At 32.8% G+C, this 27,787-nt stretch overlaps 1 protein-coding gene across 1 annotated transcript in view; it reads left to right on the top strand.

Moving 5' to 3' along the window:
- LOC140436989 (uncharacterized) overlaps nucleotides 1-27,787 on the top strand; it is a 72,643-nt gene that overhangs the window by 33,175 nt on the left and 11,681 nt on the right. Inside the window, exons 7-9 of the mRNA XM_072526197.1 lie at nucleotides 9,839-10,340; nucleotides 15,292-15,516; nucleotides 23,469-23,635. Coding sequence (XP_072382298.1) covers nucleotides 9,839-10,340; nucleotides 15,292-15,516; nucleotides 23,469-23,635 — 894 coding nt within the window. The remainder of the gene's footprint in view (nucleotides 1-9,838; nucleotides 10,341-15,291; nucleotides 15,517-23,468; nucleotides 23,636-27,787) is intronic.

The raw sequence follows: 27,787 nt of genomic DNA, 5'->3' as shown, positions 1-27,787 counted from the left end.
TTCTATCTATCATATTTTCTAAAGATGTGAAACAGTTTTATGCTTCTTCATTTGAGTTTTGTCTTGGATAAAGTTTCTGACAACCTTTAAAACACTTTCCACATCTTGTCTATTAGGACCCATATTATTAGGTGTGAATGGTCAACCTAATACAATGACACTTGTGAATCATAAATTTTACATTTCCGACTAAGAATCATAAATTGTAAGAAGTTTATTGCGGGCGGCCCGCAGTTAAAAAGGGTATTTATTTATAGCTACGGCCGGGCCAAAACGTAAAAAACACGTTTTTCAATCTTATTTTCTCTCGTTATAAGCAAATTTACCTCGCTATAAAGGGTTATAGTTCAATAAAAATTTCACACGACATCTAATGTACCTCGTTATAGGCGAAACCTCGTAATAACCGTGTTCGTTATAAAGGGAGTATACTGTATATATATATATATATATATATATATATATATATTTATATATATATATATATATATATATATATATATATATATATATATATATATATATATATATACCGTACTGAAGACGAGTCCATCTTACGCACATATTTTATTATATTTTTTTCCTTTGTTGCGAGCTATGCCAATATATTTTACCTTTATTTTACTATCCACTCGCATTAACCTTTTTCTGAGCTGATTGCAGCATTTAAAAAAGTCAACCTTTTTAAAAGAAAAAAAAAACAATTATTAATTTTAATCCATTTGATAATTGTTCACAGAAAAGCAAATACAGCCGGCAACGTTGCGTTGCTTGTTATCCTTCGTTAATTACTGTAAATCAGCTATCATGGATCATCGATCGTTAGGCATAATATGTATTTATACTGATAACAGTGATAGAAAAAAAGCATATTTGTTTTTATTAAATATTTAATAATTAAGGTTTGAATACTGTTTTTACTTCGATAAAAATGATTATTATTACAATAAATACTCGAAGTGGCCACCATTTGCACAGATACATGCAATTATTCGTAATATTATAAATATGCAAATTATGTCGGATTATTTCAGCATCATCAAAAATTCGTTGTCGCAATTGAGCTTCTGTTTTAATTTCATCCTGGTTGATCAATCATACTAATGATTTTAGATGTCCCCAAAAATAAAAGTCGATAACATTGCATTTTGGCGTTCTAGGTGGCCACAGAACGTGTTCATTTCTACCGATCCAACGACTAGGATAAGTGATGTCGAGGAAATTTTTAATATGTCTCATAAATTGTGCCGGAGCCTCGTGATGAAGAAACCACATTTCAGATCGTCTTTGTAACGGAACGTGTTCAAGAAGTATCGCTAGAACATGCTGCAAAAAAATTAAATAGGTTTCTCCATTCAATCTTCTAGGAAGTTCATACGGTCCAATCAGATGATTACCAATAATCTTGGCCCATACATTTGCACTAAATTGTTTTTGAAAATTTGTCCTACGTATAGCATACGGGTTTTCATCATTCCACATATGAGAATTGTGAAAATTAAACACACCATTTCTCGTAAAACAAACTTCATCTGCACACAACACTTTGCACGGAAATTCGGGTTCTCTGGCGATTTTGTTTTGAAACCATCTACAAAATCTTAATCTTCGAGTTAAATCGCCTTGGTGTAAATCTTTCACTCGTTTGTAATGGTAAGAATGTAATAGTTGTTCCGTAAATGTCTTGTGAGCAATGTTTTTTGAAATACCAACCATTCTAGCCACAGATCGGTTACTTACTTTTGGATTATTACTGACTATATCGAAAATCACATCTTCTGCATTTAGTCTACGGTTGCTTCGTGTTCTACCGCTAATGTTTTTAGGTACCACACAACCCGTCTCTAATAACCTTTGGGACACGTTAACAAAATTTCGGACATTAGGATGTGTTCATTCGGGATAGCGTTCAACATAAAGTCTAACAGTCTTATTACTGTCACAGAGAGCTTCACCGTACGTAATTAACGTTACGTGATACTCGCAAATCAAAAACATGACAATACGATTTATTCTTGAGTTACGGATAATTACGACTGTTTACAATTAATGTACCTTCTCTGTATCAAAATAAATTAAACTGTCGGGTTGCCAAATGTAAGTTTTAGTGAAAAAAATTTATTTTTATTTTTTGAGACAACAGATGACTTTAGAAAAGAATTTATAAGAAAGTTTTTTTTAAATGGTGCATTCTACCCATACCTTTTTGGAGTGCAACGTTGCCGGCTGTATTTGCTTTTCTGTGGACACTAATCAAATGGATTAAAATTAATATTTTTTTTTTGAAAACGGTTGACTTATAAGTGTTATAAAATGTAAAAACAAAAATGTTAATGTTATGTAAAAATGTTATAAGACTTTTTTGTTTTAAATTCTGCACTAAGCCCATACCTTTAAGGAACGCACTATTCTCCGGGACACCCTATATATATATATATATATATATATATATATATATATATATATATATATATACAGGGAGGTCCTTAAGTAATTGTACAAAAAGAATCAGTAGATTCTACACTTTAAAATATTGGGATTTAAGCCAAATTGCTACCTGTTAATAACTTCAAAACTCAACAGTTTTCGAGATAATTGCATTTTAAAAATCAGCTGCATAGTTCTGATTTAAGGCAATTACTCCCGAAAACGAAGGAAAAATAGACAAAAACATTAATACTTCTGAATTTTGGTATTTAATTTTAAGTTAAAGTAACCTTTAATTAAAATTAATAGTTAACAAAATATTAAATAACATAAATATATCAGCAGGATAATTAATAATACGATTTGACAAAATAAAGTAAAAATAGTTGGTTGCAAATGTTTATGAAATTCTTATAGACTAGTTGTTTTAATGCGCACCATACAACAAAATTAAGGTGATTAAATTCTGGGCTACGTGGTGGCTATAATGTATATTGGATGAATGTATTTTTTTGGATACATATCCAAATCTTATGGTATATTATGGAACTACGTATTATTTGTCGCAGAGGTTAAATAATGTATTAAACTGTGATGTATCTCTTTCATTGGTTACTTATATACACACGGAATAACCTATCGATAACATTACTTATTTATATGATTACGTTACAGCTTACGAGTAAATATAATTACATCTCGAACAAATGGACTATTATGATTTACCGACGAACTAATATTATGCCGAACTAAATTGCATGTGTGTTTGCTATATTTATAACAATATCGGTTATTAGGCCAATGATGGTGTTTTTGTAAAAATGCTGAGTCTTTAAGGTTAGATTTGTAGGAAAAATATTATGAAACAAGACACATATGTGTTATTCAATACCTGTGCTCTAGTTTCTAATTGTCCTAATAAAAATGGGTAAATAATTTACGTAACGAATAATAAGTATTCTTTTGGGATTTTTTATGAATTAAATAATTATATCAATATCTCACCACATTGCCAAGGAATATGACTACCGCGACCAATCCAACGTTTAGAAAAGTTGTATTTAAGTATTTTTTCACTACCTTCTGTCTAGAATGTGGTGGTGTGCCATTTTGCATAAACCACATATTTTGGGTTTTCAGCATTTTACAATAGAGAAAAAGTAATACAACGCCAGTATAGAAACTTAAGAAGCGATAGAAAAGGGAAATTGTAAACATGATGACGGCCAACGTCTGAATACGGACACGGCACCTAAAGAAGAAAATGAAGAATCTTTTCTCGAATAAAACATTTAGCAGTCATAACAAAGCATTTTGTGATGTTACATTATCATCTTTGAATTGTTTTAATAAGAATAGACTATGAACTATGCTTATATCTACAGGTATTCAGTGTTTACCGCACAAATATCACAACTAAGAATGATTATGCAGCTGACTTATAAAATGCGATTATCTCGAAAACGGTTAAATTTTGAAGTTACTAACAAGTATACCTTTTATTTGTAAAAATAATGGAAAACATTAATACTTCTGAATTTTGGTATAAAATACCTTTAACTAAAATTAATAGTTAACGAAATATTAAATAAAATAAATTTATCAGCAGGATAATAATACGATTTGAGAAAATAAGAGAAAAATAGGATTTCACATCAAACATTTTACGTTTTATGTTAAATTAAAATCATTATCAAAACATTTTGTTTGCAAACCAAATTAAGAAATAGTTAAACTAAATAACATAACTTTTCGGTTTTCGAATCTACGGTTTCTGTTTGTATAATTACTTAAGGACCACCCTATATATATATATATATATATATATATATATATATATATATATATATATATATATATATATATATAGAACAGAAATTTTATCTTTGCAGATAAGTTAAATAGTAAACTCTTAAATATTGGGGAAATCTGTAAGAAAGACTAATGAGTATCAATTGTTTCGCCGAACGTTTTCGCCAAAGAGAATTAATTTGGCTTCTTCAGGGCTGAAAGAGAATAAATTATAATTAGCTACCATATATTATCTATTAAAACATTATTGATCTTACCGTAACTTAGAATTGTAGAGTTAGAATATTAAAAAACTTTGCTAGTAACATAGTGGTGTTTTTTGTTACTATGTGCAAAAAAAATTTTTTTTAAGGTTTGAAATGTATGGTAGCTTTGAATCCCAGTATAGGGAAATATTATTTTGATTTTCTTTATTTAATTATATTCTATTGTTCATGTATTGTTATATCTTATTGAGATGTATCTAAGAAAAGCAAGGGAATGTTATCTTTTTTAGTAAATGATAATATTAATTATAAAGGTAGGTTAGTTGTTAATGGATATATCAGTCAAGTTAGTTATCTGTGATGTTGTATTGTTCTTGGTATCTGATTTAAGTAAGAAGTGGTATATATCGCTTAGATTCTTAATGTCACTCTTAACATTAATGGAGAAATCGTTAAGGAAAATATAAGACATTTCATTGAACTCTCTTTTAGATTTATTGTTCTCACGGTGGAGAATTTTAGTGTTAGAGTTTAGTTTAGTGTTAGCCAAACATGTGGACATGTTTGGCTAATGCACAACGGTCAGGGTTAAGTCGAGAATCACTTTTGTGTGGTGTAATACGTGATTTCAATAATTGAGATGTTTGGCCGATGTAGGAATTGTTGCAAGAGAGGCATGGAATGTTGTAGACAATGTTACTAAGCCTATCTATGGGAGTCTTATCTTTTATCTTAGAATAAAGATTATTCATTGTTAGGGCTGATCTACAAGTCACATTAAGTTTAATGTTGTTATTATTATTACCAAAGCTATTTTCAACACTTTTCAGAATCCTTGTTAACCCCGGAGTGATATCTCTGAAATATGGTAATGAAAAATATTTGTTGGTAGGAGTATCCGAGACTGGGTTCCCACTTAAGACATCAGGATCAGCATTGTTAGTCACGAAGGAAGGTGAAATATCTTCGTTATGGATAGTATTAAACAAAATCTTATTCACTAATGGTGTTGAATAAGCGTTTGAAATAAAAAGTTTCTAGTAGGATTTGTAGGTTTTTTGTATGAAATGAAGGATCTGATAGTTTTATTACTCTATTTTTCATCTGTTTGATTAAGTTGACTTTGGTAGAATTATTATGGTACGAGTGGTAGTTAAGGTATCTACCAGAATGGGTCGGTTTTGATACCAATCTATTTTAAGAAAACAACATTACAACATTACCATATTTCAGAGATATCACTCCGGGGTTAACAAGGATTCTGAAAAGTGTTGAAAATAGCTTTGGTAATAATAATAATAACAACATTAAACTTAATGTGACTTGTAGATCATCCCTAACAATTAATAATCTTTATTCTAAGATAAAAGATAAGACTCCCATAGATAGGCCTAGTAACATTGTCTACAACATTCCATGCCTCTCTTGCAACAATTCCTACATCGGCCAAACATCTCAATTATTGAAATCACGTATTACACTACACAAAAGTGATTCTCGACTTCACCCTGACCGTTGTGCATTCTCCAAACATGTCCATTCCACTGGTCATCTCATGGACTATACTAACACTACAATTCTCCACCGTGAGAACAATAAATCTAAAAGAGAGTTCATTAAACTGTCTTATATTTTCCTTAACGATTTCTCCATTAAGACATTAAGAATCTAAGCGATATATACCACTTCTTACTTAAATCAGATACCAAGAACAATACAACATCACAGATAACTAACTTGACTGATATATCCATTAACAACTAACTTACCTTTATAATTAATTATCATTTACTAAAAAAGATAACATTCCTTTGCTTTTCTTAGATACATCTCAATAAGATATAATAATACATGAACAATAGAATATAATTAAATAAAGAAAATCAAAATAATATTTCCCTATACTGGGATTTAATTTCATTCGTTTTTACCAATGAACCTTAACGACATAAAGATTCATAAGAACTACTTGAATTTGTCAGCGCATGCGTTCTGGCTAAAACAGAACCTCACTTTAAAACTTTCTAAAAATCAAAAATTGCGTTATTGCCGACAATTCAAAGAATTACCTCCTTTTAAATGTAGTTACATTGGGTTTTTCGATTAACCTTGGGTAAACCTTTGCGTTTTAAGTTCAAAGCTACCATACATTTCAAACCTTAAAAAAAACTTTTTTTGCACATAGTAACAAAAAACACCACTATGTTACTAGCAAAGTTTTTTAATATTCTAACTCTACAATTCTAAGTTACGATAATATTAATAATGTTTTAATAGATAATATATGGTAGCTAATTATAATTTATTCTCTTTCAGCCCTGAAGAAGTCAAATTAATTCTCTTTGGCGAAAACGTTCGGCGAAACAATTGATACTCATCATTAGAGTCTTTCTTGCAGATTTTCCCAATATTTAAGAGTTTACTATATATATATATATATATATATATATATATATATATATATTTTTTTTTTTTTTTTTTTTTTTTTTTTTTTTTTTTTTTTTTTTTTTTATTATAACTAATAAATTAACAATCAGAATAAAAACAATGTATTCTATAAGTTAATGTTGAGTTTAGGTCCTGTCCCTTGGTTCTGGCGTGATGTGGTCCCCTCCAGTGAGAGAATCACGGGTCCATGTTACTGGTCTGTTGGCCAACGTCGCTTTAGTCTTCTGATAACTCGATGTTGAGGTATTGCGGAAATTAATGGATTGAAGTGTGTGTTCACTTTTTAAATGTATTGTAATTTCTTTTGCTGGTATACTTCTTTCACTGTTGAGATCCTCATAGATTCTTTGGTTGGTTACGTACCAGGGTGCATCAACAATTGCTCTTAAGATTTTTGATTGGCATCTTTCCATAATAGCAATATTAGATTTACTACTACAGCCCCATAGCTCTATGCCATATGTCCATATTAGTTTGATAACTGTTTTATAAATTAGAATTTTATTATTTATTGACAGCTTGGAGTTTTTTCCAATTAACCAATTGATTTCTTTTTGTCTTAGTTGTATTTGTTTTCTTTTTTTGGTGATGTGTTCTTTCCAACACAGGGTTTGGTCCAGGTGTAGCCCTAGGTATTTGGTTGTTTTAGTCCTGGGTATTTCCTCATTGTTGATATATATTGGTGGTGGTGTTTCTCGTCGTAAAGTAAAAGTTACGTGGGTTGACTTGTTTTCATTTATTTTTATTTTCCATTGTTTTAGCCAGTTTTCAAGCTCATACAAATAGTCTTGAAGTTGTTGTGTAGCTATGTTAATGTGTTTGTGACTTGTAAGTGCTACTGTGTCATCTGCAAATGTGCCAATTGTTACGTTATGTGATGATGGTAGATCAGACGTATATAATATATATAATAAAGGTCCCAGGACGCTTCCCTGTGGGATTCCCGCCTTAATGGGATGCGTTTTGGATATTTCTCCATTTACTTTTGTTCTAAACTGTCGGTTTTCCAAATATGATGTAAGTATTCGAAAGAATGGTGGTAATATTTGTTTAATTTTATAAAGAAGTCCTTTATGCCAAACCTTATCAAAAGCTTGACGTACATCTAGTGATACCATTGGGCAATATTCCTTTTCTTCTAATGCGGAATTGATTTTATGGGTTATTCGGTGGCATTGCTGGATAGTTGAGTGTTCTCGTCGAAATCCAAACTGATAATTTGGTATCCAATCTGCGCCTGTAAAGTCTGGATCTATTCTTTTTATTAAAAGTTTTTCTAGTAATTTGGAGATTGTTGATAATAGACTGATAGGTCGATAGGATGAGACTTCACTTGGATCCTTTCCTGGTTTTGGGAATAATAGTATTTCTGCAATTTTTAGATTGTTAGGCCAATAATTACATCTTAATATTGCGTTAAATATATATGTAAGGATTACTATACCCTTTTTTGGTAATTCTTTTAGCATTTTTGATGTTATTAGGTTTTTGATATTCAGTCTTAAGATTTCTTCTTTAAGTTCTTTGGGTGTTGTTAATTTTATTGGATTTACTGATGGTTGTTCTGGGTTTAAATAATTAATAATTTCTTGATCTTCTTCATTGTTGTGTGGTTGGAATACTGTTGCTAAATGTTCAGCAAATAATTCTGATTTTTCTTTATCGCTTCTTGCCCATTGGTTCTGTGTGTCTGTAGTTTTTCTTACTGGTGGGGATATTGCTTGAGGTTTTATATATATGTATATATATATATATATATATATATATATATATATATATATATATATATATATATATATATATAAATATATATACATATATATATATATATATATATATATATATATATATATATATATATATTGACTATTGGTCGTCTTCAGTACGGTGCAGCCAAGTTAGAAAAGGAGCATACTAACTTGGGAAAATATCACTATAGGAGCAATACGTCCAATTTGTGGCATTAGAGTAGAAGACCCTGATAGTTTGCAGGACAACAACTAACAATAACCAGGAAGGAAGCTACAGCTACCTGAGGAAAGTAACGCCAAACGCGTTAAAACGTTTAAAACAAATACAAAAGTTAATACGAGTGAATAATAAAAGTAAAATATAATGGCATGACCCGCAAAACAGAAAAACAAAAAACAAAGTATGTATATCGATGTACATCAGCCAAGTTTTAAAAGGGGCATGTTAACTTGGGAAGATCACTACAAGAGCAATTTGTGGCATTAGAGCTATTTACAAGAACCTAATGGTTTCCAGGGCAACAACCAACGATAACCACGGAGGAAGCTACAGATACCTGAGGAAAGGAATGCCAAACGTTTAAAACAAATAGAAAGGGTTAATGCTAGTGAATAATAAAATTAAAATGTAATGGCAAGTCTCGTAAAACAGGTAAACAAAAAACTAAATAGAATATCGATGGAAGGCAACCGTATATACGTATTTCTGATTATTGGTCGTGTTCAGTAGGGTGCAGCCAAGTTAGAAAAGGAGCATATGCGTAGACGATAAGAAAGCTACGCTTCCCCTTCTCGGTCACTTCCAGTGCCGTTTTTATTAGTGGAAAATAAAATACAGTATTATATTATTATGTTTTTGGTTTATTTAAAAAATCATTCAATAACATTTGACAAAATACTTTAGGAAAGTGGGCATGTTTCTTCAAAACCTTGCACTATACCATCCACACTTAAATAGTACAGAAATGGTTTGGGCGTAAACATGCATAATAAGCAATATTTAAAAAGTAACAGTCGCAAAAAGCTATAAATATTTTATAATAACTGGGTATTTCCAAAAAACTCATATCCTAAATATTCAGTTATTAATTAGGTCAAGTTTGTCTAAAACGTCTAATTAGAACCAAAGAATCACTAGTATATTGTGATATGATTTCGTCTATATATTTTGATTAACTTTATTCTTACTTTTAGGTTCCGATGATCCAAAAAATGTTAAGGAGTATGTTAAAAAAGAAAAAGATCTCGATGCCAAGAACATATCAGAAGCAATTGTTAATCGTTTTAAAGAAACTATAGAATTCGTTGACCAACAAACAAATAAAACGGAAATTATTCAAATTATCTTTGAAAACGACAACGACAAATCAAATGAACAACAAATGGAAATCACTGACAGCGTGGTTTTTGTGGAAACATCAAACGAGGGGGATAAAGATGTACCAAATAATTTGGAGACTATCGATAGTGATCATTCTTATTTACCACCGCCAATAAAAAAACTCTTGAGTTGTTCTTATTGCCAATCCGACTATAGAACACTTAAAGGTATCAAGACGCATCTCACACAAGTTCACGGCATTCAAGTGGACCAAGATACCGAATGCAGCCTGTGTAAAATGAAATTTATTAGATATAAGGATATGATAAGACATAAGGTCAGTCATGGACATATATGCCTTCAGTGCGATAAAAAGTAAGTCTCAATGTTCTTTATTTTAAGATTTGGCGTACTACAAAATATCATTTACTCTATAAACACAAATTTTGAGTTAATCATTAAGATTATTGAAATAATTTATCGACTATGACGTCACAAAATCTTGGAAATTGTCTTTGTATAATGTTGGGGACATTTTTCTAGTATTTGTTTAACGTAATGCCTTTATGTAATAGGTTTATCAAACTTGTTGAGTCCTGATGCGTTTGGTATGGTTGAGTATGCACCAGGTTCTGCGTAGTAAATTAAAGTGGCAAAATCTTTCGGGTTTGTAGAACCTCGTATTGTTGCATTGGTAATTAACCACAAATTAATAATAAATTAATTAAAACATTAATAAATTAAACAAATTGTGTTTTTGTTACTTGGTAAAAAATTCTTCTAATTCATTTTATCTGACATTCATATTGACAATTCGGACATATATTTTATATTTTAAAGTAGATGACTTTAAAATGATATTGTCAATATTTTGAGTTTCGTTCCTGGGACGACTTTATCAAGGATAATTTATTTTTTAAAGTAACATACATATAAAATCAGAGTTTGGTAAAATTAAGATTAAACTAAATGTAACACCAAATATTCACCATGTCGGGATAGTATCATGAGATTTTTGCTCATGATTTACTATCGGATAACTAACAGGAGAAGTTTACTGTCATCACAACATGTGATTGTCTTTTTAAAGACAAATCACATGCTATGATTTTTGTGACGGGTATTCTTAAGTTAAAATTGATTTCATGTAATCGAATGAACTATCTTTAAATAAAGTCATCCCAGGAACGCAATTCAAAAATATTGACTATATCATTTTAAAATCATCTCCTGAATTGTCAATATAAATGAGTCAGATAAAATTAAATTATTAGAAGGATTTTTTAAATTATTAATGTTTTGTATTGAGAACAATTTCCGAAGAGGAAATCGAAACGTCAAATAAACTTACTTTAAAGTAAAATTGTCGCTTCCGAAGAAAAATAGTAAATTGCATTTAGTTACCACAATAAAATAGCTTCAGAATAATTTTAAGATCTTAGGAGAAGAGTAGTTCTTGCATAGAAGAAAAAAGCGAGTTTTTAAAAATGGAACATTGGAAAAAAGCGAGTTTTTAAAAATGGAACATTGGAAAAGCTCGAGACGTTAAAAAGGCAAATCAAACCAGAAAATACTATAAAACCCTAAATAATGCAAGAAAAGAATTTAAACTACGGCTGAATGTGTTAAGATAAGAAGTGACATATACCCAATACAAAAGAAGACTTATTGGACAGACAAACGCTGTAAATAACTACTTTCAGGTACTTGTTTCTTGTACTTTTTGAGGTACAAGAAACGATACACTATTAGAACCTCCTTCAGTTCAAGAAGTGCGGGATGCAATGAAACATCTAAAAAATAACAAATCCTCAGGAAGTGACGATATACCCGCAAAACTTATTAAATATGTGGACGGTAGTCTTATCAATTAATCAAAACTAGACTTCTATCAACCTTGCGAGCAAGCAGGATTTAGAGCTGGATACGAAACAAATGATCATTTGCAAACCATTAAGTCGTTGATTGAAAAAACCATTGAATATAATAGACCCCTGATACTTGTCTTTGTCGACTTTAAAAAAGCATTTGATACGGTTAATCAAAGTGAAATGCTCCAAGCTCTAACACAATGTAGAATAGATCATCGATACATATCCCTCATCAGATACATCTATCAGCATGCTACAGCCTGTGTAAGACTTAATGAAGATACTGGAACCTTTCTTATTGAAAGAGGCGTTCGACAAGGAGACAACATGTCTCCTAAATGATTTACAACTTTGCTAGAATACGCTTGTAAAACAATAGATTGGAACGAAAAGGGCATCAATGTAGATGGAAAATTTTTAAATAACCTTAAATTTGCAGATGATATCGTTCTTATTGCAGACAGCTTTTATCAGGCACAGATAATGCTCCAAGAACTCCATACTGCCACAAAGAGAGTTGGTCTTAAAATAAATTTTTCAAAAACACAATTTATGACAAATTTAGTCCACAACAAAAACGTGTCAGTAGAAGACAAAAATATTGAGCCAGTTGACTCCTATAAATACTTGGCCCATGAGATCAGAATAAGTCGAGACAACCAAACAATCGAGCTGACAAGAAGAATAAACCTCGCTTGGACTGCATTTTATATATAAATATGATAATGTTAGGGATTTCTCTACGTGATAGAATACCCAATGCTACTATACGCAAAAGATCAGGAGTAGCAGACGTTATTGAAAGGGTAACAACACCAAAGTGGAACTGGGCAGGTCATGTAGCAAGATCAGTTGATGACCGGTGGACAAAAAGAATTTTGGAATGGAGACCCCGAATACAAGCTAACATAAATAGAAGGTCGACCCCCAACGAGATGGACAGATGACATAAAAAGAGTGACTACAAATTGGATTCAGATGGCGCAAAATCGGACTAAGTGGAAAAGCATGCGAGAGGCCTATGTTCAGCAGTGGACGTTAGAGGCTAGTTGATGATGATGATGAGTCGTATTAATTAGATACATAAAATAATAGTAAGAGCCTGGAATTTGAGCAAATCGGACAAATAATTTCTGGATGGTATTTCTGGTATTTGTCTCATCAACTACATAATGGACAGACCAAGGTGACTTATAAAAAATTTACCTGACATGGATCGGATCTCTCACTTATTGAAAAATTGATGATTCCGACTTGGAATCAGTAAAAAATTTTTAGTAGGCGTCAATATGAAATCAGTGTTACATGATACGTTATGTATTTACTGCATCAAAAAGCAGTAAATATGTGTCCTTTCTCTCTGTTTTCGTTCACTTCATTTTTACAGTGACTGTCTGTTCAGGATGTTGGCGATCAACATGCTATCCTTATTTTGCTGACAACTATTCGAAATAGTCCGGTTGTAGAGGTGTTGAACCATTTTCTCAAGTTTTAAAACCAAGAAATTCCTCTTCTATTCTTCCTCTTCTTCTTACATCCATACATTTTTTGCCGAAAACAGAGAAAAACCATGTGTATTACATAACCGAAAAACAATTTGGAACATCTTTAAACATCTAGTGGAGAAGAAAGTCCAACTAAACATTTCCCTAAAGACCAACGAAGAGATAGAACATGCTGTAGGACACTTTAACTTAGTTATACAACAAGCTGCCTGGGACTCAATAACACCCAGCAACAATGAAAAGAAGAGTGAACTAGATCGCCACAAACAAAAACGGAGCTGAAAAATGCTGTAAGGGAGCTAAAAGAAATGATAGCAACGGAAAAGATACTACAATTCAGTAAATACATAAAACAACTAGATAAAACGGAACAAACAAACTACTCCCTATAGTAGGCGTCTCGGAAAATTAAAATGACCCCAATACAATATACCACAAGAACGTGGCGGATGGTTAAAAACACCAAAAAAAAAGCTGAGACATTTGCAAACCAACTATTAACTGTATTCATTTACAATAAAACAACTGACCACAACCGAGAGGAAACAATAAACCGAGCACTGTACAAACTAGAATTGCCAGAAATAAGATTTAAAAAAAGTGAAATAAAAACCACAATAAGATTCAATACCAATCCTAAAAAAGACCCAGGGTACGACCTCATCACAATATAAATATTGCAAGAGCTGCCGGAAAAAGGATATACATAGCTATCACATTTATTCAATTCAATCATGAAAATCAGCTATTTCCAAACACAATAGAAATTAGTTGAAATAACACCCATTTTAAAACAAGGTAAACCACCTGAAAGGATGGAATCATATCGGCCCCTCAGCCTACTACCAGTGCTCTCCACCAAGTGTTCGAAGAACTTTCCCTAACAATACTAACACCACTTCTAGAAGACAAGGGAATAATTATTCCAACTCACCAATTTAGATTCAGGCGAAACATTGTACCATTCAACAAGTGCATCGAGTAGTAAAGAGAATACATAAAGACGTCGAGGCATCCTGATATTGTTCCGCTCTGTTCATAGACATAGGACAAGCGTTTGACAAGGTATGGCTCCAGGGGTGCCTCAGCAATAAGTTGAGGAGTTGTTAAACTCTTAAACTATTACACACAACTAACGTCATACCTTACACATAGACGTTTTAGAGTCAAATATGATAATAAAAAAACAGAACTACAACCCATAAGAGCGGGAGTCTCACAAAGAAGTGTACTGGGTCCTGTCCTGTATCTACTCTACACTGCCGACCTGCCAACATCACCTGCCACAACAACAGCTACATTTTCAGATGATATGGCGATCTTAGGTTCCAACAAGAACCCATACATCGTATCAGAGCTCCTGCAAAATAACATACATGAAGTCGAAAATTACTACTATACAAAGCGGTGTTGAAGCCAGTATGGACCTATGTGGGGAACAACGGCAAATTCTAATATAGAAATTATACAAAGGTTCCAATTCAAAATACTAAAGATGATTTTAAATATACCGTGGAATATCACCAACTACGCCGCACATCGAAATGCAAAATAACTTATGTAAAGGAAGAAATTACATATCGAATAAAAAGATACAAGGACCGATTGCGGGAACACCCAAATCACGTACTAAGAAATTTCATGCAGATGCGTACAGTCCATAGGTTAAAACGTAAAGTGTAGTGCTAATAGTAGCTTAGTATTATATCTTTATTAGTAGTTTCTTATTTTGGGTCCAAATCTACTGCAATAATCATCCGTTCGATTCACAAGCTCTTGTAAAGATTCAAGGCGGTCTGATAGCATATCAATATCACCGGCGAATCTTATGTTATTTACTATTCTTCCACTGAAAGATATTCCGCTTTAGATATTTTTTACTACACTGTCAGTTTTCATTTTTTTTATTTTGTGCGCTTTGATTACTAACATCTAATTGGCTTTTTTTAGTTTTACAACTCGTGCAGAATTGGAAGTACATCAAACAATCCATCCGGATGTATTTAGTTGTACACAATGTGGAATGAAATTTAAAACAGAGGAATTACTAAAGAAACATACCCCTTTACATTTGATGATGACCCAAATTTGTACGCAGATTCAAAGTAATAGCGTAGAGTGTCCCAGTTGCGACATGCAATTTAGCTCTGAACAGTCAGTGAGGATACACACAAGGTAAAGTAATTTTTTATAGAGGTTATTATGAGGGTTACTACGTAATTGTCGGGATACCACTGTATAGTGGCGGATCTTGAGTGAAAATTTAGCGATTCTGTTATGTGCTAAGGAGCTATACTTTTCGCAATTTTATACAAAAAATTAAATTTTTTAACAAGTGTGTTTTTAAGTTTAATTTGGATAAATATTGCCATCATTATATTGCCTAATTATGTATGCAAAACGCTTACAAAGGGAAAATCTTTTAATAAATATCTCTAAACGTTTACGTTGTAATTTGGTTAAACTTGGTTAATAAAGACCATCAATCAAATGTTATTTATAAAATAAATTGTAAAGACTGCAATTCAACATATATTGGACAAACACACAAATACCTACATAGAAGAATGGTTGCACACAAACATAGTATACAAACCAAGGCATTAAACACAACAGCCCTAGCCAAACATTCTCTAGAAAATAGCCATTCTTTTGATTTTGAAAATGTACAGATTTTGGAAAAAGAACAAAATTACAATAAAAGATGCATATTGGAGATGATTCACATAAAAAAAGATCCAAATTCCATCAATAATAAGACTGACATCAAAGATCTTTCCAATTCGCGATTGAAAACAAAGTATCTGACCTCTGGCGGAATAAATTTAAACTACTAAAAGTGGTATAAACAAACCAGACAGCTGTTGATTTGAATAGAATTATTAAATTTTTTTAGTAAATTTCAGCATTATGACCACGTAAAAGTATTTTAAATCAAATCGATATTGTTCTGTTCCTCAATGCAATTCAAGATCAACAAAAGATATTTCCCTATTTCTCTTTCCTAAACTGGAAAACTTGAGGAAAAAAGAGGAAATCAATAAAAAGAAAATACCGCTATCATTAAGTCAATAACATATCGAGAATACATAATTTATTTTTAGATATAAGTAAATAAAGAAATAACAGAAATACAAATACTTACCATGTTGGGATAGTATCATGAGATTTTTTTATCATGATTTATTATGGAATCTTTTAAAGACAAATCATGTGTTATGATCTTTTCTGACAGGTAACCTTAAGTTAAGGTTGATTTCATGTAATCAAATGAACTATCTTACAATAAAGTCAAGTTCAAGGTATTTATTTATGTTAATATACAATAAAGTACTTACAATATGTCAAAAAATAGTATAAAATAAAAATTAACATATTGAAAACATCAGGAATAATATAAAATAATCCATATATTAGTAAGACAAACATTACACGGAACATTATACTCTGGGTTTCCAGGTATACACAAAATAGGATTCATCAATACACAAGAGAGTTCCAAACATTAAAGTTAAAATTTAAGAATTCATCACTTGAAAACTTCTTCCCCTTCAACCAATGGTCTCTTTGCTTCACCACAATACTCAAAGATATCATTAGGCTAATTTCCATTTTTAAATGATAAAAATAACTCGTCTTAAACCAAACTAAACATGCAAAAGCAATGCAATTAGACTGTTATGTTTGTTTATACCATTTATATCGGCTATTTATTTATACGTCCATGGCCATGACACTGCAATCGACCTGCCCTCTACATTCAGTTTCAATCGCGAATATGTATCATAATTTAATAAATTGAGTTGTTTTTTAAATGTACTATGGCAGATTTTTAAGATAAGACCCTGAACCACTCAAACTTTAAAATATCTACCAGATGTCATCTGTCAATGTCAGATACCAATTTTTAATCCATGTTAAACTTTTTAAAAAAGTGTAAACATGAAATTTAAATGTAAAAATGTCATGTTTAAAGTTTAATAAAGTGCTTAATTGAAAATGGCAAATTTGCCGAAACGTTTAAGCCAAATTTAAATAGTTTTATTTACATCAGACCGACAAACCCAGGAAATAAAAAAGTTTCTATTTAAATATTCACGGTCAGGAAATAACAAACTATACATACTCAGTGACATTAGAAGTGTTACACCCAGAAGGAATAATTTCTTGAACTTAATTTTTTGGCAACATAATGACTATATTTAAAGCATGCTATGATAACAATACCAATGTTTTATCTTTTCTACTTTTTGTAAAAATAAAGTTTTATCTTTAAATTTTTTTGTGAAGAGACCGATTTGTAAAAACCGGTTCGTATAGAAATTTTTAGTTATTATTCCTCAGTCTAATTGTATTCAGTGTAAGAAAATGCCTCGAGTTCGAAGACACCAAAATTACCACCATGTTAGCGAGTTTGACAGGGGTAGAATTATGGCGTATAGAGATATGGGTTTGTCATATCGCAAAGTTGACCGTCGTGTTAATTGTACGGCAATGACGGTTATGCGTGTCAGCTTTGTGTGGACAAACGAAGGTAGAGGAACAAGAAGAAGACCAACTGGTCAACCGAGGCGTACCACAGAGCGTCAAGATAGGCGCTTTAGATTACTGGCTCTGCGATCCCGTTTTGCTACTACGCGTCAAATTGCTGACCAATGGTTTGGAGTAGTAGGTAGACCTGTTAGTATGCGTACATTATACCGTCGCATTCGAGCCTTTGGACTAGTTTCATTTCGCCCACGACTAGTGCTTCCTTTGACTGTGGACCACTGTCATCAACGTTTGAATTGGTGCAGAGAACGGCAGCATTGGGTGGCAGAATGGCGTAATATAGCATTCAGTGATGAATCACGATTCTGTTTAGGAATGCATGATGGTTAGCATGGTAAGACGCCGCAGTGGAGAATGACGAGATACCGGGTTTGCTGTTGAGAGGCATGTACACAATGTACACAGGACAGTTGGAGTAATGGTTTGGGGCCATTGCCTATTGTAGCCGATCACCACTTGTATTTATTGCAGGCAATATGACAGCTGCACGTTATGATGATGACATCTTACAAACCACTTTACTGCCTTATCTCGACGGCCGTCAATACGTCCTTTTTCAGCAAGACAATGCGCGTCCCCATATAGCGCGTCAAAATATGGACTTTCTCCAAGAAGCTGGCGTTAATGTTTTGTCGTAGCCGCCCCGTGCTCCGGATTTAAATTCTATCGAACATGTATGGGATCTGATGGGAAGGAGACTGTCCACTTTGCACCTTCCTCCACAGACTCTGACACAGTTAACATATGAAGTTCAAGTTGTTTGGAACGAAGTGCCACAAGCAGACATCGATCATCTCATTTTGTCATGTATTCGTCATGTTTAGACGTATAGGAGTGTATTTAGCTGCGGGGTCGCCAAACACATTATTATTAATTTTTTTTTTGATTACTTGTTAATAAAAATTCTTGACAACGTTATCGTTTCATTCTTGATTTAAATCTACCATGTTGCCAAAACATTAAGTTCAAGAAATTATTCCTTCTGGGTGTAACACTACTAATGTCACTGAGTATATATATATATATATATATATATATATATATATATATATATATATATATATATATATATATATATATATATTAAATCTAATGCTAAGATTAATACTATTAGAATTAATGATTAAGAATTAATAATAAACCCAACAGGCTTCCGGGTTAAATCTCCCGAGCCCACATACACTACTACACTGATCATTAATCAATTTACTACTACAATGCTACAGTACTTCCAGAATTCCTTCCGGAAGAAGTAGAATCGACAATTGCAAAAATGAAAAGCGGTAAAGCAGATGAAATAGATGGTGTAACAGTGGAACTGTTTAAATAGTCTGGCAAAACAACGTGGAAAATCTTAGCAGGCATATTTACGAACTGTCTAAGATTAAGATGCATACCAGACCACTGGAATACAGAAAACATAATTCTCATTCATAAGAAAGGTAGCAAAGAGGATATCAAAAACTACAGACCTAAAAGTCTACTACCAATCATATACAAGATTACTAATAGACTTTTAGGTCTTTGCATAAAAATCGTCAACAACAGATTAACAAATGCATTAGATGCTGCACAGCCAAGAGAACAAGGTGGCAGAATTGGATTCACTATCCTGGATTATATCGTATTTCATAGATTTCGAGGCTTTCGATTCTATATATCACAAGGCAGTAATAGAAGCTTTGACCAACCAAGGCATTGACAGACCGTACATAGAGACTTTAGCAAATATATACAAACAAACAAAAGCTAAGGTAAACATTTATGGAAACATTCCAGAATTTCCCACTACTAGAGGCGTCCGACAAGGAGACGCAATATCACCAAAGCTCTTCACCGCAACTCTAGAAAATATATTCAGCAAAATGAACTGGCAGAACATAGACCTATTAATTGATAGAGAATACCTCAGCCATCCAAGATTTGCAGACGACATCGTTCTGATTCCTAATAATTCTGCAGAACTACAAGAACTTATAAGCCACCTAAATGCGGCTAGAAATGATGTTGACCTAAAAATAAACTTGACAAAAACAAAAACCATGTTGGAACAATTAATACATAAATCTGGCTCCTTACTTCAAGAATGAAACTGGCTTGGGCATCTTTTGGTAGAAATGCAGTTATATTCAAATCGAAGATGCCACTCCACCTATAGAAAAAAGCATTCGATCAGTGTATACTACCAATCACGACATACGGCTGCGAAACTTAGACACTAAAGAAAGAGATAATAGCGGAACTCAAAGGTCAATGGAGCGATGTATACTAGGTAAAACAAAGAGAGATCGAAAAAGAACAGAATGGTTCAGACAGAAAACCAAGGTCACTGATGTAATCCACAGAATTAAATCTTAAAAATGGCAGTGGGCGGGACATTTAGCGAGAAGAAGTGACGATAGATGGTCCACTAGAATTACACTGCGGTATCCAAGAAGCGTCAAGAGACCAAGAAGACGTCCAAATTTAAGATGGGTCTATGACATAAGGAAACAAGCCGGTACAAAATGGCATAGAAAAGCGAATATTAGACAATTGTGGGCAAACATGAAGAACGACTAGGTGAGGGACGCTGCATCATAATCAGTAGAATACGCTGAGTATACAAACTACAAAAAATTTATTCAAAATAGCCGCCATTTGGCTGAATACAGCACCGAAGTCTGTTAGGCCATTCATCAATGACTGTACGTACGACATTCATAGGAAAATTGTGTATCGTCTCCACCAGCTTCAATGACTCCAGATAATGGTGACGTCTTGTGCAGACTCTGCCCTCTAAAAAACCTATAGTTTGTAGTCAAGTGGATTAAGATGGGCTGGCTGCTGGCCAATGGTCACTACTATTAATGTTGGGTACGTCATTTCAAGCCAGAGTTGAATTAGTTTTGGCCTTATGCGCAGATGCAGAGTCATGTGGAAATACCCATGGTCTATTTTGGAACATACTGTGGTTTAGGAGCTCCGCTGTTTTAACGCCCTTTTCACAAAAATGTAAAGAAGTGACGCCATATACGACACTGTCCACCAAACCATCAATGAGACCTCGTTCGATCCTTAGCACCAGTGCGGGCTTACTTAGATGACCGTGCAAAAACTCTATCGTTTTGCTTCTTGAAGGTTTCCTCTACAGTAAACATTGTTTCATCTGTAAAGAAGATTTCGTTGTAACGCTTTTCACCGTACAACGACAACAGGCATCTTAATTGTTTTCCTATATCGTTTTAATGCAACGGTAAGACGTTGTCCTGTTTGTCGTTTGAAAGTCCTAAGTCCCCAAGCCTTGTTTGATAGTGCGACTCATGGTTCTTGGCTCAATACTTATTTTCCGAAACATGATTTTTTGTTTTCGTACAGTATTTCGGTTAATTCTTAAACTCATCATCATCATTCTCTTTGCTTTTATCCCTATGCAGGGTCGGCTTCCCTAATTACATTTCCCCATAATTTTGTATCTTGGATCAAATTAATATTAATACCCGTAATATGTCCTTCCTAAGCGTCCCTCCCCTGATCTTTTTTTGGTCTTCCTCTTCTACTACTTCCAGAAACCCGCAGATCAGCAATTCTTTGTATTGGGTGATTAACGTCTCTATGTTGAACATGACCAAATCATCTTAACCTATGCTCTCTCATCTTGGCAACAATTGGTGCCACCCCTAGACTTCTAATATACTCATTCTTAATTTTATCGTTTTTTGTCACTCCACTCATCCATCTAAGCATTCTTATTTCCGCCACATGCATTCGTTGTTTCTCTTTCTTTTTAACTGCCCAACATTCAGTTCCGTATGTCATAGCTAGTCTTATAGAATTATAGAATTTTCCCTTCAGCTTTATTGGAATTTTTCTGCTACATAACACACCACTCGCTTCCCACTACTTCATCCATTCAACTCTAATTCTACTGCTTGCATCTCCATCTATTCCCCCATTACTCTGTAACACCGATCCTAGGTACTTAAAACTATAACTTTTCACAATCATTTTACCATCCAGATATATCATTCTATTTTTACTAATTCCATCTTTAATGGTTAATTATTGATCTAACAGCGTTAATAACCTGTGGCGTACGAGCCATGCGATGCCGGCCGAATCTTTTACGGTCGCTTACTCCGTCTGTATCCAAAAACAACTTAACAGTACGATACACAAAAATACGCGTAATATTTAACGGTTTTTATAATTCAAAAACACAATTCTTTATATTTCTCACTTATAAATGACAGTAATACGCTTCTCTTTGTCCGTCCACTCCATCGTAATGGCTCAAACTAGACTGTTTTTTTTTTTTTGTTTAGCGTACGTGTCATCATAACCCTTAGCTGCGTTCAGTAGGTTAGCTGTAGCAACCCGATGTACACTTGTATCAATATTATATATATATATATATATATATATATATATATATATATATATATATATATATATATATATATATATATATATAAACTTCACATTAAGAAAAGCAAATTGTCAGGAAGACTTCATCCGCCTTGGGATTTGTTTAGAATAAACATCCTGCTTCCAAAAAATTAAAATAATGAAATATAGTTTCTCATTTGATGATTGTAATCGAATCATGCTTTTTGCATGCCAAATGACGATCATACTAGTTTATTACTTTATCTTGTTCTTCAAATATTTGCACAGTATTTGTAGGTTTGAAAATTTGAATCATTTTGTATATGAAAAATATGTAATTTTGACAATTTTATTATTTAATATTCAGTTTATTATATAATTCTGCAGTTATATCAACTGTCGCCTACAAACACGTACGCCTAAGGAATGATCACTTAAGAGTGTTTCCTCTCTCCCTCCTTGCTCATCTTTCTCCTTCATCCTATTCTTCCCTTTTTTCTGTCTCTCACTCCCCATTTCTTACTGTGTATATTTATTGCTATAATACCAAATAAAGTTTATAACCTCGTTTTTCTATTATAATATTCGCCAGTTGATACTCTCTCGTTTTATTTGAATTTTTTCCTTAAATGTGTATTTGAAGAAATATAACTCTAAATTATATTATAAATAACATAAATTATAAATATAAATTATAAATAAGACCCGTCTTAAAGTAGTTCTCAAATACATTTTACTAATACGTAGCAGCTTTGTGTAACGGGTAATACTAACCATTTGATGGGGGTGGGCATCTAACAGGATGATGTACTTAATTAGGTTTTTTAATTATTTTATTCTTGAAATATTTTAATTGTTCTGAAACTGCAGGAACTGTTTCACTGTAGAAACATTATTGGTACACGCGCATAGAACGTTGTGTCAAATAAATGCTAATATCGATGTTTGCATTGTGTACAAAAGATTGAATGTAATCATTAATATTTTTATGTCATATTTATGATTTTGAACATAGATTAGCGTAACAACGATGAGTTAATCCATTCGTTAGAGTGTGTGTTGTGTAGTATAAGACTACGCATACTTTTCAACTGCAAAGCCAATTTTCACGGGTCGCTCAACCTAATAACTCTTAGTTTATTATGTAGTAACTATCATTGAAGATGATTCTGTTTTAATTTTTTTATAATGCTAATTTAATTTGTTAGGTTAAAACATTCCACGGATTTACCTGTATCTTACGCTTGTTCAGAATGTGGACAAACATATAAAAGGAAAGATTATTTAGACCTGCACTTAAAAACTCACCGTTCCAGAATAAGTCTTTTTCATAATCCCAATAGGAAAACTTACAGCAAGGCTTTTAACACTGCAGGTAAGCTTTACTAATGATTTTAACGATACATCAAACATCATATAAATAATGTAAATGTGTATTAAAAAGGGCATCTCAATGTCAACCCAGTCTTTTTCTAAGAAAGGTATAATATATGCATCCAGAGAAAATGTTAGAAAAAAAACTAGACTGTCCAAAAACTGCTGAAATAATTTTAAAAGGTAACAATAGCAAATGAGGTTAGTTCTTAGTTGTGTCACTGACAATTTAGTAGGTGTAAATTATTCAGTATTTCGTCGACTTGATTTGTACAAAATCTAAATGAATCTACAAGTAGACAAAGAAGGAAGTTATATTCAAACTATTTTAACACATCGGGATACCTACCCAATGTTTGACTTTCTATCGAGATGGTAAATGCTCCTTCAGAATAAACGTAAATTATAGACCAGCTCTTTCCGCTTGTCAAAAATTCAATTAAATTTCGATGACATTATCCTATAAAAACAAAGGCGCGTGTCTTCAAAGACTTAAAATAATTTGATCTCTATTTAAATTTTGAGAAATGTGCTTTTTCGAAACAATATTTAGGATACAATCCATCCTATGGTTATACAGCCCAATTCGAACCCTGACTTCACTCGGCAAACCTCTAAATTCGTTACTGTCTGTGTCCTTTCTCCTAAACGATCTACTGCAAGGAGATTTCTTGCTTCCTCATCCGCATCATCTTTCCATCACTTTCTCGGCCTTCCAGTAGATCTCTTCCCCTGCATTCTTGCATTCAACAGTTTTTTTGGAAGCCTGTTTTCTTCTATTCTAAATATAGAACCTGCCCATTGAAGACACTGTAGGCGGACATACTGAGATAAACGTAGTTCTTTACATACAGTGTGGAAACCACTTATGGAATAAAATTGTTTGTGTCCTTATTTTAGAAAATAATAAAAACCGTTGAGATACCTTAGCTTTTAAATTTAAATGTGCGCTTTTGAAACAAAAATTTGAATGTACAGGGTGATCCACGCAAGTCTGGCATAGTCCATTATCTGTATTTTAAATGAAACACCCTGTATATTTTTATGTTTTTAAAAGCTCATTAACAACCTGATCTCAACGAACTATATCATGTAGGGTCTATTATGAATAATACAAGGTGAAATTTTGAAATTAAGTATAATTTTCTTCAAGACAATTAATTCATAGAATGCCCGAGGTAATTGATTGGATTACATTAAAATAAATGCTCAAAATGTTCTCCACCTTGTTGTTGGTAATAACACACTCGTCCCGAACTTTATTTAAAGTTTGAGGTGAAATATTCCGTATTTCTGTAGTTTTCCTTTCTTTGAGGTCTTCAATGCTAGTTGGTTGTGTTGCATATACTTTATTCTTGAGATAACCCCACAGAAAAAATCCAAAGGCGTAAGATCTGGCGACCTAGCTGGCCACTCAATAGTACCCCTTCGTCCAATCCATTTATTGAAGAAGATTTCATTCAAGTAATTTCTCACCATTAAAACATAATGGGATGTTGCACCGTCCTGCTGGAACCAGACAGTTTCATGCGGTAGGGTCGGATCTATTGGATTGGGATATAAGTAAGCCAACTGAGGAAGAACATCGTCTCTTAGCATGCTTAAATATTTTTCAACTGTCAAATTACTATCTACAAATACAGGACCAATAATATGATCTCCTATAATACCTGCCCAAACATTCAACTTTTGAGGATACTGAGTGTGTGTCTCACGCATTCAATGAGGATTCTCCGCCGACCAATACCTGCAGTTTTGTCGGTTTACCTCTCCGTTCAATCTAAATGTTGAGCCATCAGAAAAAAGATACCAAGAGCTATTTCATTTGTGTTAATTTTATCCATCATTCTTTCGCAGAAATCCATTCTACGATCTGGATCGTCTTCTGTTAGCTCCTGCACAAAAGTCAATTTATATGGATGAAGTTTTTCTTCACGGAGACACCTTAGGAAGTTGTGTGGCTCAAATTATTTTGACGTGCAATTTGACGTGAACTTGACGTTGGATTCTCTGCGACACTTAAAAAAATATCCACTTTCATCTCATCTTCAATGAAGTTTGGTTTTTTTTAATGGTAGAATGGTATAAGTAGAAGTAGAAGTAGAATGGTAGAAGTGTATTGTCTGTATTTAGCAGTAATAATACCATAACACGTGATAAATTATTAATTTCAAAATTTCACCTTGTATTATTCATTATAGATCCTACATGATATAGTTCTTTGAAATCAGTTTGTTAAGAATTTTTTAAAAACAGAAAAATATACAGGGTGTTTCATTAAAAATAAGGATTATAGACTATGCCAGACTTGCGCGGATCACCCTGTACATTTAAATTTATGTTTAAAAAGCGCACATTTAAATTTAAAAGTTAACGTGTCTCAGAGTTTTTTATTATTTTCTATAATAAGGACACAAACAATTTTATTCCATAAGTGGTTTCCACACTGTATATATTATATTTTTTTTTTCAAAGATATCCCTGCGGTTTTCAGATTTTTAAGTTAATACCCAAGTTACTATCCATAGCTCACTATTGGTCGGATTATGATCTTGTAGATTCGCATATTGCCTTACTTCTCCAGGTTCTCACGTCTATCAAATTTTGCACATCCGCTGTCACTTCATCTTTCCATATTTTCCTTGGCCTTCCTTTTGGTTTGCGCCTACATTTTACTATCTAGACTTGTGCTAATTATAAAAAGGGAGACGCACGCGAAGATGGCCTCGTTGTATGGTTGTGACTTATGAATGTTGCTGGAGTAAATGCAGGATTTATATACAATTCAGCAAATTCTAATAATATTATGGACCTCAGACTTTTTTGATAAATTTAGGGATAAAAATGATAGAAGAACAGTTAATTCGGCTTTCTGAGTCAGCACAAATTTTACTGAAACTGAAACAAGTTATCCGACGAATTGCAAAAATTTCTAGAAGCCCTTCCTAAACGGGCTAGGTGTTGTATATGTCCCTACAATAATACAAAATATTCAATAATTTGTGACAATTGTCTCAAAAATGTTTGTACAAGACATTTAAAAACTTCAAATGTGTGTACTACTTGTTCACAGTGAATCTTTTATGTGTTACAAAAGTATTTTTTTTTCGGAAGCATTTTAACATCAGTTTCAGCTTACAAGCGAAGCAGTAACATCTTCAGAAGATGCCAACCCCTAGTGTTGGCGAAACGTCGAGAACTAATCTCAGAAGACAACGGCCTAACAGCCTGAACAAACAGTTTAAATTAGACGATGGCCGTGAAAGCCTAACGCATTTTATCATTTTAAAGTTTGTTTTGGATATTTTATATTTCAACTTCTATACTTCAGACATAAAACTAAATAAATTCAATCATATTTATAGACTCATTAGGTATAAACACACATTTAAATAATTTCATATGTATTGTTTTTAGTAGAAAAAGTTAAGTCAAATTTGACTCTACCATACCGTTGTCTCATTTTAAATCTCCATGCCACTTAACGGTTAAAGTACTTAAAAATGATCCCATAAGTCAAAGACGCTACGCAGAGGCCCGAGAGCAGTCATTCTAGAAGGAATTCTGATCTGTATTATTTAAGCACCCAGTCTGGATAGGTTTCTGTTGAAATATTTAGGCGTCATATGTCTCATATCTACCAAGCAGCGGCAATTGTGTTATAACTGAGAGTTTCTGCTCGAATGACATTTACCGCCGCCACATTTAACAAGTCTTTTACGAGCATCTATAGAGGTGGAATTTGAATTTCGTAAAGGACCCTCTTTTGTTCAATGTCCTTATACACGAAAGTGCTTAAAATGAGTGGATATAAAAAAAGAAAAAAAGCACTTAAAAACACTTTGTACTTCTCTAATTGTCTTCGATTTTTGAACATAACCTCTTAATCGCTATAGAACGGCCACGAGGACTATGAGTAATTTTTTATCAGAAAATATTGAAGTAATAAGAAAAATTATATACTTCTTATCGATGATTGAAATAATACGGTTATATCAACGGTATGAAGCACAATGCAAGTGCTATCAAAATTATAAAAATAAAGTATTAGTAAACGGCAAAGCTCACACAAGGATGAAAAAATATATTGATAAGATGGAAGGCTACCGCAAATACGTTTTTGTAGCGTATTGGTCGTCATTAACATAGAAAA

This window comes from Diabrotica undecimpunctata, chromosome 3 (assembly GCF_040954645.1).
Source record: "Diabrotica undecimpunctata isolate CICGRU chromosome 3, icDiaUnde3, whole genome shotgun sequence".
In the NCBI taxonomy this organism is placed as follows: domain Eukaryota; kingdom Metazoa; phylum Arthropoda; class Insecta; order Coleoptera; family Chrysomelidae; genus Diabrotica; species Diabrotica undecimpunctata.
This window is presented reverse-complemented; position numbering and strand designations above follow the sequence as displayed.